Source organism: Arthroderma uncinatum (assembly GCF_011692745.1).
Source record: "Arthroderma uncinatum strain CBS 119779 chromosome Unknown scaffold1, whole genome shotgun sequence".
Lineage (NCBI taxonomy): Eukaryota > Fungi > Ascomycota > Eurotiomycetes > Onygenales > Arthrodermataceae > Arthroderma > Arthroderma uncinatum.
In genome coordinates, this window is record NW_022983863.1 from 2,757,610 (window position 1) to 2,771,745 (window position 14,136).

The 14,136-nt window shown below is 49.3% G+C and overlaps 5 protein-coding genes across 5 annotated transcripts; 2 read left to right on the forward strand and 3 right to left on the reverse strand.

The window, feature by feature from the left end:
• Positions 1-707: 707 nt before the first annotated feature.
• On the forward strand, positions 708-2,311 carry GIQ15_00835 (uncharacterized protein; the record flags this gene model as incomplete). Its single annotated transcript, XM_033548252.1, has 4 exons — positions 708-959; positions 1,023-1,110; positions 1,272-1,492; positions 1,559-2,311. 4 exons carry the CDS (start codon positions 708-710, stop codon positions 2,309-2,311), a joined length of 1,314 nt encoding a protein of 437 aa, XP_033409203.1.
• A 1,433-nt stretch (positions 2,312-3,744) lies between these two features.
• GIQ15_00836 (mitochondrial dicarboxylate carrier) lies at positions 3,745-4,704 on the forward strand (the record flags this gene model as incomplete). The annotated part of the gene is made up of 1 exon (XM_033548253.1): positions 3,745-4,704. The coding sequence occupies one exon, from the start codon at positions 3,745-3,747 to the stop codon at positions 4,702-4,704; it is 960 nt and encodes a 319-aa protein (XP_033409204.1).
• Positions 4,705-5,309: 605 nt separating this feature from the next.
• Positions 5,310-6,906, reverse strand: GIQ15_00837 (uncharacterized protein; the record flags this gene model as incomplete). The annotated part of the gene is made up of 2 exons (XM_033548254.1): positions 5,310-6,126; positions 6,182-6,906. The coding sequence occupies 2 exons, from the start codon at positions 6,904-6,906 to the stop codon at positions 5,310-5,312; spliced, it is 1,542 nt and encodes a 513-aa protein (XP_033409205.1).
• Positions 6,907-7,493: 587 nt separating this feature from the next.
• On the reverse strand, positions 7,494-9,289 carry GIQ15_00838 (mRNA cap methyltransferase; the record flags this gene model as incomplete). The annotated part of the gene is made up of 3 exons (XM_033548255.1): positions 7,494-7,528; positions 7,589-7,755; positions 7,815-9,289. The coding sequence occupies 3 exons, from the start codon at positions 9,287-9,289 to the stop codon at positions 7,494-7,496; spliced, it is 1,677 nt and encodes a 558-aa protein (XP_033409206.1).
• A 363-nt stretch (positions 9,290-9,652) lies between these two features.
• GIQ15_00839 (uncharacterized protein) lies at positions 9,653-11,117 on the reverse strand (the record flags this gene model as incomplete). Its single annotated transcript, XM_033548256.1, has 3 exons — positions 9,653-10,392; positions 10,454-10,537; positions 10,604-11,117. The coding sequence occupies 3 exons, from the start codon at positions 11,115-11,117 to the stop codon at positions 9,653-9,655; spliced, it is 1,338 nt and encodes a 445-aa protein (XP_033409207.1).
• Between the last annotated feature and the right edge of the window lie 3,019 nt (positions 11,118-14,136).

Consider the following 14,136-nt stretch of genomic DNA (forward strand, 5'->3'; position numbering starts at 1 on the left):
TGTGTTTCATGGATAGAACACCGTACCACGCATATCGTGGCAATTGCCGAAATTCTCACTTGATTTCCTTTATCTGGATATTCCGGTCGCAAGGCAACCTCATGTCTCAGGTATGACGGTCAGAGTTTGTGGGTACTTGTTGCCGATGAAGCTGAATATCCGCGGACATAGTATACGAGGCAGCTTTTGCTGCTTGGGAGGGCGACTGGGCCCAACACTTTCAAGGAGGGCAGATATCCTATGATGCATTTGGTTTCATGTATCAGGTATTGTCTGATATTTGTGTCCCAGCGATGAGATCTTTCTCGTTACTATAGCTTGAGCTGTAGTAATATCATAGTATACCCATCAGATCAAAGCCATGAAACGACAAGCATACGGATAAATCTTCATTTGAGTACTATCCATACCCAAGGCTCTTCGTAGAGACATCCTTCTCCTTGTATGTATTGGGAATATCAGTAATTGCTTCGTGATGTGAATATCCATGAGGTTTCGGTCTTTGGCCCTTTTGGGACGAAAGCGGGGAGAAACAACTCTTCATAGAAACCACTTCATACTTCATGACGCTCGTAGCAGCACATATACCAACAGCGTTGAGTCTGTTCAATAGACTAAACGAGAAATCCAGTTCAATTAGAGATATTTCTCTTCTTCTTGCTTGACTTTACCTGTCTACGGCCATCCGTGGGCACTATATAGACAAGATGGCATACGCCAACATCGCATCAGCAGCACCACCACAACCACACAGCGCCCAGGGAACACTTACTCTCCAGATCCTCAAGTTCTCATATACTACCACCTCAGCAGACCGCGCTACTCCATTAGCATGGACATACCTCTCAGGTGGCTCGGACTTGCTGGCTTCTTTCCCCACTGTTCGCGTGCGGGATGAGTCTTCAAAATGGACGAGGGAGAGCAGACTTTTGAATGTGATGAAAGGACGTGAAGTGTTGGTGAGTCTATACCTCTTAGTGCTTGAAATGACGGCGTTTGAAAGCTGATGTTATGAGGTGTAGGAAGAAGTAGATCTAGGATTACTCGCACAGAAAGGGTCTTCGAACGCTGGGGGAGATGCGAAAGCTCCAGTGGCTATTATTGTGAAATGTCCGTGTTTAGCAATTCGCTATCCATCGGCTGTTAATCAGGTATGGCGTATATAGAGAGATATCGCTTTAGCTGTGGCTGACATGCTAACTCTGATGGTATATAGATACGTCGGTTCCAAGTCAAATTCGCGTCAGCAGCAGACTATTACCAGGTCATAGCTGTGTTGAAAGAAGCAAGATGTCAAATTACCGAACCCCCAGTAACTATACCGCCATCGTCCTATACAACAACCGCACCGGGCTCTGGCTATGGAGGTACGGATTGTCAGAATGTCCCACCGACCCCAGAGTCAGTAATAACATCTACATGCTATTACGCTGATGGGCCGGGTACTCGACCTGTGTCATCTGCCTTTGCGGAAACGCGCCCGTCGTCTATGGTGAGTATCTATATCTGGTGCTATAAGAGCGTACGTGAGCGTACTAACCTAACGATACCCAAATAGGAATCATCAATTACTCTTCCGAACTTGCCTAATGCTCGTCCAAGTTCGAGCCTGGTATCGTCTCGGCCATCTTTCCAGCAGCCACAGCAGGCACAGGCACGGATACAGGCGCAAGACACGACTAGGCCATCGACCGCCCCAACGTTCCTCACCACCGATTCCCTCAGCCAGTTCCTCCCTCCAAGGAGAGAACTGCCATTCGCTAAAGCAAAGAAGAGGCCCGCTCAACAATCTCCACAGGGTAGCCCCAGCCCCAAGAAGGTAGACAACCTTGGCCAAGGGAGGGATAATCAGCAGCATGCTCGTCCGGTAGGTGCAGATATTGTAACCAGGACGCCAAACATAGTTACACCACTTGTGGAATCAAGCCTACAACAGGCGATCCATGAGAAGGTGAGGGAGAAAGTAAGCGAGAATGGGCGAGAATTGGGCGGTGGAATCCCAAGAACCCTTCTCCCGTCGCCGAGTATCTCTCCGCAGAAGAAAGGAGGAGGCCAATACACCATAGAGAACAACACGATCACCATTACAGACACAGAAGCGTCTGCCAGCGAGAATATCAATTCCAACCGCAGGAACGAAAAGTCGCCCCCTTTCACCCGCGAAGATTTGGCAAGCTACGCCTCGCTCCCTAGTGCCGAACGATCCGACCTGATCGAGTCGTGGGTATGTCAGCAGCTGCAGAGCGACTCGTTCATCACGCTTTGCCAGGACATGGAGGGAGTCTGGAAGCGAGTTGCGTTTGGACTCTGATCCAAGCAGCGATCGAGGCAGTGAGGGAAGCATGTCAATATCACCGTGGGTAGCCGAATATAATGACGAAATCTACTGCTGAGAAATAGAAGGACAGCGAGGTAGAAAGGATAGGAAGTCAGGACGACTAACTTCCCGTCCAGCCGCTGATCCACCCCGACGAGCCTGTATCTATCTTTATATCTCCTCTATATCTATATCCACCTTCTAAATTGTCTGTCTGACCTGTTTCTAGTCCAGTCCGCGCCGCTCACGGTAGCACGTTATGCCCATATATTATGTAAAACGGGAGGATACACCTGGACGGACGCCTGCCGAGCACCTGTCGGCATGCATAGCGCACATACCTCTAGTATTTTAGTTGAGAGCCGGTACTCTCCCGGTCCCTGAAAAAAAGCAGCGAAAGATGATGCCGGCTAGTTGACTAGCTAGCTAGCGTCCCAATCGCGATATGAAGGTTATCCATGCATCGACCAGGGCCGACCAGTGCTTCCAGGGCTTCAGGGGACGGGCACCGTTGGGCAGGACGTGAAGAACGGAGATCTCCCTCGCTCGCCAGTGCAGCGATAGATAGCTTAATGCTTCCCGGCCATGCTTTGTTTTTTTACGTAACTCATCCTATCGCCCGTCGCTCGTCGTCCGGTGTCGACCTGGACATGGCGATGGCTGCGAGTTTTCCGTGGAGCGGGAAAGGTAAGTGTCCGGGGATATACTAGCGGAGTGTCGATACGGCGAGCTCGAGATATTCGGAGGAGCTGTTGAATCCATCTGCTGGCCGAAGTATCCGGGCTGGCGAGGAGCTATCTGCTAGTCGTTCAACGGCCATGGCGTGGAAATGTTGAGACGTTAGCATCCTCAATATCATAGTATAGCCTAGTACTAGCATAGGATCCTGCAGTAACATAACATGTATCGTGTAGTATCATATATAATATCGTATAGTATCATAATATAGTATAATCTATATGTTGAAGTTGAAGTTGAAGTTGAGTGGGTGGGGAGTATGACGTTGGGCGGGTAACTTGGCCATGCACAGCGATGCCCGACCAGGTATCCTCTACAACGCCCAGTATAAGAAGCGCGTCTATCTCGCGGTACCAGGTACTTCTCCTGCCATCATCTCCCATAGTTCATCTACTGCCTGTTTCTCCTCTCTGCGAGCGGGGTAAGAAGAGCACAACACGTGCCGCCATGTGACTGCGACTTTTTGGCCTGAAAAAACATCGACTTTTGGACTTTTTTACATCTTTTGAGCTTCATCTTCAGCTTCATCTTCGTCTTCATCCTCCTCTTAGCCGTGTAGCTCTGTTTGGCTGCTGTTGTTCTGCTGCGTCAATGGGCAGAGCTCTGTGACGGACATCCTAGCTCACGTTTCTACTACATACCCCAACACTCAACGTCAGCTCTATATACATACGCTCAGTCGTATAGCCATGGCCTCTCCCCTTAAAGGCACCGCGACCTCCGCAGCAGCCAAAGCAGCAACAGAGACAAAGGCAGCCATGTCGTCTCCCTCTGCTCCCTCCAGCTCCTCCATCCGGAACTCTCCTTTCGTCCGGGCTGCCCTCCCCTTCTTCAACGGTGGTCTGGCGGGAATGACGGCCACCGCCTGCATCCAGCCCATCGATATGGTCAAGGTCCGTCTCCAGCTCGCCGGAGAGGGCGTCAAGACCGGCCCAAAGCCTACCGCTATAGGCATTGCCCGCCAGATCATCGCCTCGGGACGCGTACTCGATCTGTACACCGGTCTCTCCGCCGGACTGCTGCGCCAGGCAGTCTATACCACAGCTCGTCTAGGCTTCTTCGACACCTTCATAGGCATACTGAACAGCCGTGCAGCCTCCAGGGGCGAGAAGGTGACATTCGTCCAGCGTGCGGCGGCCGGTCTCTCCGCCGGCGGTCTCGCTGCCATGATCGGAAACCCGGCCGACCTGGCTCTCATCCGTATGCAGTCAGACGGGCTCAAGCCAGCCGCCACCCGAGCAAACTATACCTCCGTCATCGATGCGTTGGTGCGTATCTCAAAAGCCGAAGGTGTCACAGCATTGTGGGCCGGTGCCTTCCCCACCGTCGTGCGAGCCATGGCCCTCAACTTCGGCCAGCTCACCTTCTTCTCCGAGGCCAAGTCACAGCTGCAGACCCATACAAGCCTGTCGGCGCAGAACAGGACGTTCGCGGCCTCTGCCATTGCCGGGTTCTTCGCGAGTTTCATGTCCCTTCCCTTCGACTTCGTCAAGACCAGACTGCAGAAGCAGACAAAAGACCCCAAGACCGGTGAGCTGCCGTACAAGGGTATGTTGGACTGTGCCAAAAAGGTGGTTCGCGAGGAGGGTTGGCTGAGGTTCTATCGCGGCTTCGGCACGTATTATGTTCGCATTGCGCCTCATGCGTGAGTCTGCCCTCTTTCATGATCGGTCTCTGACTTCCCCTGCTAACCCCTGACTTAGTATGATAACTCTCATCGTGGTCGATTATCTCAATTTGATCACTTGAGGTCGTGAAAAGAGTTGATGTGGATTTGTTGGTGGAAAAGGTATCCACTGCGGACCGGTACTTATGTAAGATCACTCTCCACCAGTTCGTGCGCCGAAGAAGCAACAAAAAACAAACGTCAACTTGAGCAACATCGTTATGAGGAATGACTTGCAGAAATATCGTCCTGGGAGAGAGGGGAAGAAATATGCAGAAAGAAACCCGGAAAAGAAATATGCGGACATGCATTAGTCTGGTCCGAAGACCAATTATATACGTACCTTTCACCACGAAGACCGAAGAAAGAGCCCTTGGCGTCGATATTCTTCAATGGAGAGATCGAAGGAGCTGAGGCTTGTTATTTCTTTGATGCATGATTTATTATTTCCCCCTCTCTTCTTTCGTGTTGACTGTCGTGGATTTATTACCCCAGGTTCGGGTATACATCATCGTTACCATTTCGTTCTTTGCGTCACTTATTCTATTAGCAACAGTATATATCTATAATAGCATGATCATTGTCCCTTCATCCGTCCATCTGTGTATCAGGGATCCGAGACGGTGATCTCGTTCTCTCGCTCTTCACCACCACCCTTTCCCCCCTCGCTGTCTTACTCCTGCTCATCAACACGCTCGCATCCCGTTCTTGCAGGTCCTCATCGCCATCGCCATCGTCGCCATCATCTTCTTCTTCCTCCAATGCAGCCATGCGTCTAGCCCTCTTCACTCTTTGTACGAGTACAGGGTCACTCTTTAGATCTCGGACTGTGATCATCACGCTGCAAACAGGACATTCAACGCAACGCATATTTCTCCCGGCGCCAGGTACAAATGTGGTCTGACGGCTGCGGCTGATCATGTTTTCGATAGCGGACCGTTCGAAGCTGTGTGGACATTTGGTGCTGGTCGCCGGGTCTTCGAACGTTTGCAAAGTTAGCGGGCAGGTGAGGGAGAATTTCTCGGACTTGACCACTATTTCGTCGTCTGAGGGCGGTGCCTGCGTGGCTTCTTGGGTAGGTGCTTCATCTTCTTCTTCCTCTTCTTCGTCTCCTTCGTCTCCTTCATCATCATCGTCGTCATCCCCTTCCTCATCTCCGTTATCGTCCTGAGATGAGGCTTCCTGGTCGTCCTCGTTGGCGTCCTCTTCGAAAGTCCCATCGGCACCAAGGGCAGAACGGGTGCGTTTCTTCTTGCGTTTTCTAGAGTGGCTGCCTGGCTCTCGTGAAGAGTCGAGGGTTTGAAACCAGGTAGACACAGGAGGCAGCGGGGGAACGTCGGTGCCAGAGTGTTTAGATTCGTGAATGACGCGGTAGAACTGCTTGTAGCTATTGTTGGAACCATATCTAGGGAATCGTCAGTAACCGTGACAGCGAAGATGGTAGCAGGGAAGAGTAATACCTTTCCGCAAGAGACAATGCCTCCCACGCTCTCTTGTTCTCAGCCAGTCCGTCAGCAAACACGCGAGACGCTGGTATAACTTCTACCGGCGCTTGTAGTTCGTCTTCTTCCTCCTGCTCATCGTCATTCATATCCGCATCTCCATCCTCATCCTGATTGCGTCTCGACCGCCGAGCCCTCTGCTGGTTCTGCGTCTGTGTCTGCGTCGAATTATCCTCCAATAATTGCGCCAAAAGATCCTGCATCTTGTCTACTCGCACCTCCGTATCGACAACGCTCCGCATACTCCGTTCCATCTTCCGCGTAGTCTCCTTGACCAACTCCTCGAACCGTGCAAGTTTCTCCTCTCGTTCTGCATCCTTCTCCGCCTCAGCTTCAGCGCCGTTCCCTTCCTCTCCATCTTCTTTATCCTGTTCACTCCCTTCTCCTTCGGCATCTCTCAATCGTTTCTCCTCCCTCTCGCGTCTCCGCCTCTTTACTTTCTCAAAACGCGACTTTGCCTCTGAAAGCCGGTCGTTGGCTTCTCCCACTGTCTCTGATAGTGCGCCCGCCGCATGGCTTAGGTGAACCTTTATATGACGCGTGTGCGTGGAGTTGATCACTGCTTCCACCTTGCGCTTCGCATTATCGTGGAGGGGTCCTATCTGGGGCTCGTAGGGTGGGAGCTCGAGAGGCGCGCCCATTGCCTGCGTCGCGCTGGCACGGGAGGCAACGCGAGAAGACATCGTAGTGGTTCGGTTGTCAATATCATATATAGTGAGAAGTGTATGTCTCTGCTGTTTATAATGGAAGATGTCGCGGTTTCTTTTGGGGTTGATAATTAGTATTCAAGATTCAAGACTACACTGACCAACCAGAACTTTCCATTCGATAGCAAAGGACGCGGAGACAAATAACTAATAGTAGATCTATATTTTTAGCTGATAGCAAAGGTACGCGACACTGGTCGATTAATATGCTAATACAGAGCAAAGACGTGTTTGATCTTCCTGGACTATAGGTAAATAATAGCCTTGCTAAACGCGTTGTCCTTTTAGTTCGCGCCTATGGAAAATCCTATATCGTTCACCAGAAGCTTCATTGCCTTGCCTATTTGTCCATTGGCATTTTCGACAAAGATACATGACGGCGTGCACCGCAGCTTTGTAGGGTACGTTAAATTTGTCCTGAAATAAATGATGGAATATAGATAATATAGATGTGGGAGTTCTGATATAGCAGAGTGCCTTCATATCTACTTTGAGCATCAATAGAGGCCTGTTTATTTCCTATATAGGTAATTTACGACATAACAACGCCTGGGGACCGCTGTTTACACCTTGTAGAAGCAGAAAGCATGATACAGCCCTGCAGATATTATCATCAGTGCGAGATTCCAAATAGAAAAGAACGAGTACAAGAACATACCTGCTGCTTCAAGCTCATCGTCATTCACCAGCATGGAGCCGTCATTCCTCGACCGGACGCCCATGCGTTCACTAAGAGGCCCAAGAACGGGGTCGTCTTTTTCTTCTCGCCATATGTCTAGGAAGGGTTTGCGATATTGTAACTCCAGGTTATAGTCTTCGGTCAATCTGCAACAGTGAATCAGCATACGCGAGAAGAAACAACCAAGAGAAAGGGGTTGACATACGCTCGAAATGCCTCCCATGGAACAACATATTCGGGGATCTCTTCAACAGCCTCCTCCATAAAGTAGAAATACTTCCACCCGAATGCAGGACGGAATATTCCATCCTCTGGCGTCTTGCCCGGAAAACGTACGCGGTATATGCTATTTCCCCATTCGGTTGCTTCAGTGCTATCTTCTACCTCTCCGTCTTCCGGCTCCTCGGTTGTAGCCTTCTTAGCGGCCTCCTCCGCTTTCTCTTTCCGTAGCTTATGCGCCTCCGCAACCTTTGCGCTGATGACATCGGAATTTGGACCGACGCCAATGAATCGACCGCCCTTTTTAAGTAGCCCGGCAACATTCTGTAGCATCTGTCGGGTTTTGGCCTCGTTTTCAAATGCGTAATGCATAGTGAACATTGAAACCACGACGTCAAAGCCTCCTCCGCCCCAACGAGAACTCATCATCGAGCCACCAGGGCCAACGGACTCATCGATGCCCACTCGCTGGATTATAGGGACGTCTGCAAGAGATTCGCCAAAGCAATCCTTTGGAGTGAACTGGGCATGGAAAATGGGGTTTCCTCGACGTCCTCGTCCTCGCTGGTTTTTCATCTGCATATACCGTTCACGGGCCTGGTCAAGGGAGACTTCCGCCGGGTCGAGACCAACGTATAGCTCAACAGGTTGGGGAGCTTGTTGCCATTTACCCAGATCACCACCCTTACCGCAGCCAAGGTCGACGATGAGAAGTGGTTTCTCTTCCTCTGGCGCCACGGAGGCTGAACCTGCAAGGTCTCTATCGTTGTGTCTAGCCAAGAAGTCTTCGCTCGGAGAGAATTTCTGGATAAGCGTGCTTTTGACCCAGTTGTTAAAGCTGCGGAGACCTTTTATCTTGCTTTCGGTCTTGCGCCATTCCCGTCCACGCTCAGGTACCGCATTGTAATGCTGCCTGACCACATCGTGGACTCCGCGGGCATGTCCTGCTTGCTGAGCGTCCGCCTGCAGTTGACGGTCTCGCTCCTCCTGCCTCCGCCTAAGAGCTTCGATGTTGGAAGTATTTATCCTCGCTCCTCCGCCTGGTCTTTTTCGCTGTCGCACCGGGGCGTCTGGGGAAGGGGTGCGTCTAATTGGCGACGGGGATCGTCTCGTTTCGACCACGGGAGCGTCGCGACGGGAGTAAGCAGATGGCGGCGTCTTCCCGCGCTTCCTGTTCTTTTGTGACCGTTCCTCCTGTCTTCGTCGTTTGGAACGCGGTTGAGGTTCCTGCTGCTTCAGTTTATCCTGTTGCTGGTCATTTTCAGGGGACTTTCTCTTTTTCTCATTTGTGGCCTGGGTATCCCGAGCGCTGTCTGCAGAAGTCCCGGGAGGTTGGTTTGTTGAAGGCATTGACTTTTCTTCCACAGGTAGTGAATCCCTCGCCCTGCCATGCCCTTGCGATGGCTCCGAATTAGCCGGAGGAGAGGACCTCCCGTTAACTTCATCATTCGAAGCCTCCATCTCGGTGTATTGTTGACGTGCAGGCGAGACCGGTGTGAGGTCAATTAAATCTGCTTCTCTGCTTTGATGCAGCAATCAATCCAACGCGGTACCAAAGAGTAGCCGTCAGAACTTTGTGGTTTTGTTCGTTAACCAATAACAAGCTGTAAGATGGTGAAAACCGGGATCGCATCCTGGAGAATAGCCGCGGAGTCTCAGCTTCGCGCTTCGCGTCTACACGGCGGATAATTTATCCGATTGTCTATCTATATGATAGTGTCTACGGAGTACTTTAGAGACTGTCAGGTTAAGAGAACGGACATGGTTCTTAAAGTAGAAGCAATAGGTTAATTAGCTGAGTTAGGGTATCATAATTTATAATATTCAAGTGGGTTTTGCCTTTTTGGCTCCCTTAGGCTGGAGTGCCTGGCGAACACGTCGAAGTTTCGCCCACCATTCTCGGTCTTTGGTCTTTCTAGTTTCCTCGTCTGCTTGCTCAGGGGCAGGTTCCGTCGAGCTTGTGGACACCTGTTCAGCTTTCGATGTCTCATTTTTAGACCACGTTTGCCGACGATGCTCACTTTCCATAACACGCCCCAGTGCTTCCCAGCCACATAGTCCTGACTTTCTTCCGCTCTGGGACTCCGAGTTTATCCAAGGGCAATAGTCCAAGTGTTCGCTAACAATATCCAGTTCTGAGTAAAGAGCAGCACTTCCGTCTTCCTTGGGTATATACATCCATAGACCCAGTCGCCTGAAACAAGCTTTGCAACCAGCTAGACCCGCGCTTGCTTCTCCAGAGACGTCCCATCCAAAGAATGCAAGGGTAAACGCAGTCTTATTGGTAACAATTGACGGATGTTCGTTGGAGTTCTCCATGTCCTTGCTCGGAGTGACATCTTTTGGTGTATTTGTTTCGGTGGTGTTATCACTCGGCTTCACGTCGTCACTTAAAGCCCCAGGAGGCAAGGACGACAATGTAAGACCTATGTCGAATTTCTCTGGCAGTTTGAGAGTTTCCATCGGTGGCAGCCTACCGCCAACGGACAAGAGATTTAAATATCGTGCTCGGAGATTATGCAATGCTGGCTCTGCTTTCGCTAGGGATAGACGCTGGATGGAATCTATCATAGAGTTAGTGTATGTCACTCCAATATATTATACCCCCACCGCATAGGATCGTACCATCGCACCCAGATTTCCGCCAGGGACATTTCTCTGCATGCCCTTCGACAATTAAACTTTGATATTTGACGACCAATTGAGCTCCTAGGTTAAGCGTCCGTCAGTAAAGAAGGCCCTTATGTCTATCCAGCGCTCCTTGAGAGTACGTACGAACTTCCTTCCGGTCCGCTATCTTTTCACTATCATATTCTTCCAAGTCATCTATATCGTCAGGCAGCTTGACAACAACGGAGTGGCCACACCCGCCAACACACTCCACTCGAACCTTATCGGTGCACGACCACCCCCTCTTCGCCCACTGTACTTCATTTATAGCATCTGGCTGCGGCTTCCATCGTTCAACGTTGCGGAAGGTCTCCAACCGTTCCAGGAACCGTTCGCGATCCCAGGGCACAAAGCTAGGTCGTAGGGACGTAGTTGAGGGTGTTGAATGCCGGGAAATAAGTCTGTTCGAAGGAGTAGCTGACGTACTGTCAGGGCTATCGTCTCGTGATAGTCGAACACGTTTTATTGAAGGGTTCGGTTGCGTCGTTCCGGAGAGCATTAAATTGTCTCCTCCTGCTACTGACAGTTGGGGCGATGCTGGCTTTTGGGAAGAGCCGAGCGAGATTGAGTCAAGTACGCGGTGGAACTTTCGCTTCTTAGAAGCCAAAGCGTATGACATGTTCGTATTTCTGTTCTCCTCCCAACGTCGGGCAAGTCTTCACCTTGTGTTGACATTCGCGCTTCTTTTAAGCTCTTGGAGCGCTACGAGGAGGTCGGGATTATATAATCATGATTAGGTAATGAGCTTTATTTAAACCTCAAACCTTCGACGTCTTCTCCTTCGATCTATATAAAACTCATCCTTGGTCCATACAGCATGAACAGTTTTACATTTATCGTCGCCATCGACTTAAGAAACAAACTGTCCATCTACTATCTTCCTGGAGCTAGCTTTAACCTTGCTGGTTACTGCTATTTCTTCTTCCCAAGGATTCTAAGTCTCTAATGCCATCAGCCATGGAGGATGGCCGCACCGTTTCACATGAAAGCTCTACATATACCTATCCAAACCCCTATTTAACTCCAAAAAAGTGTATTCTCAATAAGACAGTGTCTATTGATGACATAGACTATTTTCCCTCTGACGATGAGGATCTTTCATACCCAGTGGAATATACATTAGCATGCGATAATCCCCGGCCCAGAGAGACTACCCATGCCTCCCCTACCACTATCTCCAGTGAATATTCCAGCTCAACCTTAGGATATGGTACATCACCCAGCCAGCCTATAACTTCCGAGCTTGTCTCCAGTGGACAGGACAGGGACTTTACCCAGAATGTCCATGAAGATGAAGTTGAGGTAAACAATCTCAGCCTAGTTACTATATTTGCTATATTTCCAAATTCAGGCGCTTTATTTGATTGCCTTTCCGTTATTTTTAGCTCACCATCAGACTCTAGGGTCTCGATGACGACCTATGGCCCGAATTAGAGGACTTAGAGGTGAATACTCACTTATGTCCCACAGCTAGTGTCAACACAACTACGGAGGCCAGAAGTATATATATGACATTTGACCCTACTCCAGCTATTTATACCACTCAGGAACAGAATAGCGATATACCCTGCAGCTCTAATGGGCACCTCAAGAAACGCTATGTGGATCTGTCTAGTCAGAACAAAGGGCCGCAAAATTTATTCACCTCCAACTGCTCTGCCACAAGTCCAACCACTGGTATGGCTAAATTTTCTCACAAACTCGAGCCGGATATCAAAATCTCAAACCCCAACAACAGTCCTATTTCCAGCTCCAGAAACAACAATTCCCAAGTTGTGGTAGGTAGAAACTATAACGTTTTCTTTACCTCTTGTTAAATAGCGCGATGCACTGTCTCCATATTTCTGAGCCTAAATTAACAAATTGGTTTTCCCTCAGGTTTCTCCCCTGGGGCCCTTTATCCGACCAAATTTCCCCCGATGTGCACCTAATCCGTCAGCAGTTCAAGGATTAAGCTCAGACCAAATCCTCCTTCGCACGTGCTTCCGTATCGGTGAAGCTTTAAGCTCCTGCAGCACGTCAATTTCTGTGATGGAAGATTGCGCACCCAAGGCTATTATAACAGAGCTCTATGCCATTGTGTCCAACTCATATCGCAGTGGGCCATGCCAGATTTTCACCTTCTCTGATATTTTCTTTCCAGCTCGCCCTCCCTATCTAGTAGGCGAGTGGCGCGGATGGTCACATAATAGCTACCTCAACCAAGTAGGTAGATATTTCTTGAGTCAAGATGAGGCTGAGAGCAGCCATACCTATGGACCAAATATAAACGGAGGTGGAATAATATCAAATCATAGTCAAACTCAGCCAAGGATGTGTCGAGTTGTTGGAATTGTCTCGCGGGACAGTAGCTTCAGGGCAGGAAGTGATACCAAATCTCCAAAATCTCTAAGTCCTGCGTTCCCGGGAAGCCCAGGCAATATACGAATATTACGTATTCAAAAGGCCGACTGGGCAGATATCGAGTTAATGAAGAGAGCTCTAGAGGTCTAGAACGACAAGAATGCACTAACTGTTGCTGAGTGGGTATACGTTTGTAGACTCTTCGGGTTGTGCGATCTCAAACTGATTCCTTAGGTCTTCGTTAAATATTTCGTAGAACAATATCTCATAAATATAATCAAAGATCTTGAATGCTCAATCTAGATCCTGGGTTGAATTATGGTTATCATGAATCTAGCTGGCAACAACCTATATAAACGCCGCGAGTAATCTGTTTCAGGCTCTGCCTAATAACGACCCCCATGACTTCGGTTGCTATCCTTGCTATGTACAATATCCCCTATCCGATATCCGCTGGATTCCTTTCTATTTGGCCCAACTAGTATCACCTTAGGGCAGCATACCCAGTGTTTGATGACACTAAAAGCGTTCAATGAGGTCTGTATGGACGCGGGTGTGACGGGTGTTTATCCCAATCTTCTTATATGGATGGATCAAATTGCATAAAGGCATCTTGCCTGATATCTGCGTTGGCCATACGGTAGGTAACTGATCTAGTGCGTTTAGAATTATAGTTTCCCTTTTCAACGAAACTGCTACCTTGTGTTCGACGGCCCCGGTGCAGCTGTCTCGGGGCGCTTATATTTCCTTGGGTCTAATTAATAGATTATATTCAGTATTTTCCCATTTCCTTAATTGGCAGCAGAAGAATGCGTCTCTGCGCAACCACTTACCTTTCCGATTCATTAACTGTTTATTCCTGGTCCCTTTTCCTCCTTCCCAGAAGCCAGTTGTGGCTTTATCGACAAGCAAGGATCGGCATAACCCGCAGATTTCTGGTCGATATATCTGTTCGCGAGAGCAGAAACCGCTATAATCATTTGTCCCAAAGAGAGATTTAGCAGGTGTTCTTAAAAAACGAAGGCACACAGTAAGTAGAATCAGAGAGTGTTCATATGAAATATGAGCATACCAGATCATTCGGTTGGCATGTTCGTAGGGGTGGTCAGACGAATTGTCGTGGCACCTAGATGCGTACATAACATCAGATCATGGCTAGTATATTGGCAGTGAGAAGAATAACATGGTCTTTCCCAGATTGAAACCACTCACCTGTCGCAGGGAAAGACTCTTGAACAGCAACTAAACCTATGTCACTGTGTCAGACAAATCATTCCAAATTTTCCGAAGCCTGT